General features: G+C 35.8%; 1 protein-coding gene across 1 annotated transcript in view; it reads right to left on the reverse strand.

Moving 5' to 3' along the window:
* Nucleotides 1–5,748, reverse strand: part of MGAT4A (mannosyl (alpha-1,3-)-glycoprotein beta-1,4-N-acetylglucosaminyltransferase, isozyme A) — a 132,172-nt gene that overhangs the window by 32,705 nt on the left and 93,719 nt on the right. Inside the window, exon 7 of the mRNA XM_011956550.1 lies at nucleotides 4,995–5,070. Coding sequence (XP_011811940.1) covers nucleotides 4,995–5,070 — 76 coding nt within the window. The remainder of the gene's footprint in view (nucleotides 1–4,994; nucleotides 5,071–5,748) is intronic.

A 5,748-nucleotide genomic window follows, 5' to 3' on the forward strand; every position in this document is an offset into this window, starting at 1 on the left:
TTTTTGATTTTTAGTAGAGATGGGGTTTCACTGTGTTAGCCAGGATCGTCTCGATCTCCTGACCTCGTGATCCACCCACCTCGGCCGGAGAGCATTCTTTAAGAGCCATGGGTGTGATACATTCCCAAACCATGCAACCCTGGAGTCATATCCTGAGGGGATAATTATGAAGTGTGGAATAAATTCCTTTGCCACATCACGTCTCATCTTAGTCTTCAACAAAATGTCCCAGGTAAAATCTATCCTGTATGAACCTTTAAAACTACCATTAACTGAGAACTTTTTTTTTTTTTTTGCCTATATAATCAGGTATTTATTCAAGAGAATCTGTCCAAAATGATGTGACCCTTATGGAATAATCAAATTTAACTGAGAACTTTTTAGGCTAATATGTTTTTCCCACTAATACTTTGTAGATGACAATGAACTCACTGAAAGAATTCCACATAATAAGCTAATGTGAAGACTTGAATATAAAACAACTCCCTCTTTCCTGAGGCATAATTCTGGGCAAATGTGATTACATTAAGAATGTTCAGGTTGGGCGCAGCAAGGTGGAGGTTGCAGTGAGCTAAGATCATGCCACTACTGCACTCCAGCCTGGGGAACAGACTCCATCTCAAAAAAAAAAAAAAAAAAAAAAAAAGAAGAAATTAAGAGTTTCCAAGATAAACAAAAGCTGAGTGGGTTCATCACCACTAGACCGGCCCTATTGCTAAAGGAACATTTTCAAGTGAAGTGAAAGGTCAATAAGCAGTAATAAAGCACCATATAAAAATAAAAAACTCCCTGGTAAAGGTAAATATAAAGATAAGTATGGATGTAGTAAGGTAATGCAGGTGCATGAATCACTTTAAAATCTGGTACCCATTTTAAATCTTTTAATCACATTAAAATCACTTCTTAAAGACCAAAAGCATAAACAATAATTATAAATCTAAGTTAATGTATATGCAATATAAAAAGAGGTCACTGTTTTCATTGGTGAAATAGAGTGCAGGGGACACAGAGATGTAAAACAGTAGAGATTTTATTTGTCATTGAAGTAATCAGCTTTAAATAGATTGTTATAACTTTAAGATGTCTTATGTAATTGCAATGGTAACTACAAAATGAGTATCTATTGAATATACACAAAGGGAAACAGAAAGGGAATCAAAATACGTCACTATTTTAAAAAACCAACAAAACACAAAAGAAAGCAGCAAGAGAGGAAAAGATAGACAAAAAGTTCCAAGACATACAAAAAATAAAGTAAATGGCAATAGTAAGTCCTTCTGTATTAGTAATCACTAAAAATGTAAATGGGTCAAACATCCCAATTAAAAGACACAGTTAGGCCAAATGAAAATTTTTAATGAGACCCATTAATATACTATCTACAAGAAATTTACTTTACATCAAAAGACACACATGGGTTAAAAGTGAAAGAATGAAAAAAAAATAATTCATGCAATCCAGAACCGAAAGAAAACAAGGGTGGCCACACTAAGACAAAATAAGACTTTAAGACAAAAACTGTCACAAGAGACAAAGAAGGACATTATATAATAATAAAAGGGTCAGTCAAATCTCTGAAAAGACATAACAACTCTAAATAAAGATGCACCTAATAATAGAGGTCTCAGAGACACGATGTCAACACTGACAGAACTGAAAGAAGAAACACACCACCACAGTAATAGTAAGGATTTCAATATTCCACTTTCAGTTACGGATAGATGAGACAGAAGATCAATAAGGAAACACTGGACTCAAACAACACTATCATCAAATGGACCCAACAGACATCAAGAACACTGATCCCAACAGCAGCAGAATACACATTCTTCTCAAGAGCGATGGAACATTCTCCAAGACAGACGACATGTTAGGCCCCATAATGTCTCAACAATTCTTTTTTAAGACAGGTTTTCACTCTGTCACCCAGGCTGGAGAGCAGTGGCACAAAGCTCACTGTAGTCTCGATCTCCTAGGCTCAACTGATCTTCCCACCTCAGACTCCCGAGTCAGTGGGACTACAGGTATGTACCACCACGCCCAGTGATTTTTTTGTATTTTTAGTAGAGACAGGATTTCGTCATGTTGCCCAGACTGGTCTTGAACTCTTGAACTCCTGAACTCAAGTGACCTGCCCACCTCAGCCTCCCAAAGTGTTGGAATTACAGGTGTGAGCCAGTGCCGCCCGCCAACAAATTTAAGAAGACTAAAACTATGCAATATATCTTCTCTGACTACAACAAAATGAAACTAGAAGTCAATAGCAGAAAACTAAACTCGGAAAATACACAGATGTGTGGAAATTAAACAACTCGTCCCTAAACAACCAACGGGTCAAAGAAGAAATCACAAGGGAATTTAGAAAAAAATCCAGAAACAAATGAAAACAAAAAAACATATCCCAAAACGTACGATATGTAGCAAAAGCCATACAAAGAGGGAAGTTTATACCAGTAAACACTTACATTAAAAAAAAAAGAAGAAAGATCTCAAAATCAGCAACCTAAGTTTATACCTCAAGGAAACTGAAAAAAAGAAAACAAACGAAACCCAAAATTAGCAGAAGGAAGAAAAAAAAATAAAGATTAGATCAGATAAATAAATAGAAAAAAAAAAAAAAAAAGCAGACAAAACCCCAAAGAAACCTAGAGTTGGTTTTAGAAAAGATCAATAGCATTAATAAACCCTTAGCTAGATTAGCTAAGAAAAAAAGAAAGAAGATTCAAATAACTAAAAGTAGAAATGAAAGAGGGAACATAACAACTGATAATCACAGAAACAGAAGAATTACAAGTGACTACAAGGAACAATTATGTGCAAACAAATTGAATAATCGACAAGAAATGGATAAACCTCTAAAACCATACAACTTTCCACGGGTGAATTATGGAGAAATAAAAACTTTGAACACACTCATAAGAACTAAGAGGATTAAAGCAGTAATCAGAAACCTCTCGGCAAAGAAAAGCCCAGGACCAGAGAACTTCACTGGAGGATTCTGCTTAATACTTAAGGGAGAATGGACATCAATCCCCCACAAACAGTTCTCTTCCCAAAAACTGAAACAGAGGGAACACTTTTCAAACACATTCTTTTTTTTTTTTTTTTTTGAGACGGAGTCTTGCTTTGTCACCCAGGCTGGAGTGCAGTGGCCGGATCTCAGCTCACTGCAAGTTCCGCCTCCCGGGTTCACGCCATTCTCCTGCCTCAGCCTCCCGAGTAGCTGGGACTACAGGCGCCCGCCACCTCGCCCGGCTAGTTTTTTGTATTTTTCAGTAGAGATGGAGTTTCACCGTGTTAGCCAGGATGGTCTCGATCTCCTGACCTCGTGATCCGCCCGTCTCGGCCTCCCAAAGTGCTGGGATTACAGGCTTGAGCCACCACACCCGGCCCCAAACACATTCTATGAGGCCAGCATTTCTCTGACATCAAAACCAAAGACACGAGAAAACGACAGACCAATATCCCTGACGCAAAAATCCTCAACAGAACACTAGCAAATGGATTAAACTGCACATTAAAAGAATTATGTATACCATAACCCAGTGGGATTTATACCTGCAATACAGGGATCGTTCAACACACAAAAATCAATCAGTGTAATATATACCACATTAAGAAAATGGAGGGAAAAAACACATGATCATCTCAACTGATATGGAAAAGCAGGTGACAAAATTCAAGACACTTTCTTGATTAAAAATATGACAAACTAGAAATAGAAAAAAAAACTTCTTCAAAAAATAAAGGTAATATATGAAAAACCCATCGGTAATATCACACTTGGCAGCAAACAACTGAAAGCTTTCCCTCTAACATTAGGAGCAAGGCAGGGAGTCCCACTTTCACCACTACTAGTCAACATAGTGCTGGAAATCCTAACCAGAGCTATTAAACATGCAAAAAGGTAAAAGGTACCCAAACTGGAAAAGAAGAAGTAAAATTATCATTATTTGCAGATGAAATGATCTTACATGTAGAAAAAACTGAAGAATCCACCAAAAACTACAACTAATAAATGATTTCAGCAAAGTTTCAGGATCCAAAATCAACACACAAAAATAGTTGTATTTTTGTATACTAACAATGACCAATCCAAAAAAAAAAAAAAAATCAAGAAAACAATCCTATTTACCATAGTATTAAAAAAGATCAAATACTTAGGAATAAACATAACTGGGGAGGTGGAAAATTTTTCTACAAAATATTTCTAAAATAAATCAAAGAAGATACAAATAAATGGAAAGACATCCTGTGCTCATGTATTGGAAGACTTAATAATATTAAAAGGTCCACACTACCTAAGCGATCGATAGATTCAATACAATCCCTACCAAAATCCCCAAGGCATTTTTTACAGAAATAGAAAAAAATTCTCCTAAAATTTACATGGAATCTCAAGGAGTCTCAAGTGACCCTAAACAGTCAAAATAGTCTTGAAAAAAAGAGAACACAGTTGCAGGCCTCATACTTCCTCATTTTAAAACATGCTACATGTCAGGCGCAGCAGCTCATGTCTATAATCCCATGACGTATTGTGTTCTTGGTAAAAACTGGACTGTTGTGCTGCTCAAAAAATTGGACTGTTAGAATTAAATGTCAATTTTATTATCTTCAAAATAGTGGTAACAGTACTGTGGCCTACAAAAAAAAAATTATTTCATTGTAAGCCCACTTAAGAAAAATTATAAGAAAATTCCTCTTTAAAATCTGCCAAATAATGACATCTTAGTTCTTCTCGACAGTGAAGAGAGGGAAGAGGGGAGAGAAGATGGGGGAATGGGAGAAAAAGAGGAAAAAGGTAAGGCGTCCCTACTCACTGGAGAAACCACATGCTTGGTTACCATGGAGACCCTTCTGCTCTGAGATAGTTATGATTTGTCAGAACTCGGAGGGTTTGCACTTTCAAAACTTCCTGTTTTAATGAAAACATACCCTTGATAACACTTTTTCTTCACAAGTGTGAAAAACATTAAAGGAAAAACCACACTTACCTGAATGTAATATATGCCCTTTTCTTGAGCATACATCATTAGAAAACAGTAATCTAGGTTTTGCTTTGTTCTCCATCTGAAATAAACATTTGCAAAAAGTAAGTTAGGAATCAGACTCAGACTCAGTAAAATAAGATTAAATGTATAAACTTCAAGTGTCTATATGTCATCTATGTATATGTACACACACACATTCACTCAGGACAGAGAGTCAAAGAAAATTCACTTTCCTCTAATGAAGCCTTTATTAAAATGTATTCCCAAGAACACTAATCCTCAAGCTGTCCTGAGGAAAAAAGGAGTCTAATTATCAAGTAAGTCTGTATACATATTCCCCTTCTAGAAACATATTAGTTCATAAGAGGCACGAAAACATCCAGCAGTCAAGACATTTCTTGGAAAAAAATTTCTTAATACATATTTTTTCCAAACTTCCTTGACCACAGACCCTTTTTTCAGTAATATCTTAATGTTTTCTCAAACGAGCGCTTCAAAAATTGCACTTTTAGGATCCCTGCTCTTGTGCCTAGGACTGCTTGCACGCAGATAAAAGTTCATAAATATGTACTGAATGCTTAAAAAATTCATATTTAAATTTACAGTATTAAACCCTGTCACTGAATTCCTGGTAGCCTACAGAAACACTCTGTTGAAAGTTAAATAAGAGAAGTGGATCTAAAAGCTAGTTTAAGAAAACACAGTAAAATAAAAGCTGATGTGAAATTTTTACATATTCTTTTTTTTTTTTTTTTTT

This window comes from Colobus angolensis, unplaced genomic scaffold (assembly GCF_000951035.1).
Source record: "Colobus angolensis palliatus isolate OR3802 unplaced genomic scaffold, Cang.pa_1.0 Scaffold42, whole genome shotgun sequence".
NCBI lineage: Eukaryota > Metazoa > Chordata > Mammalia > Primates > Cercopithecidae > Colobus > Colobus angolensis.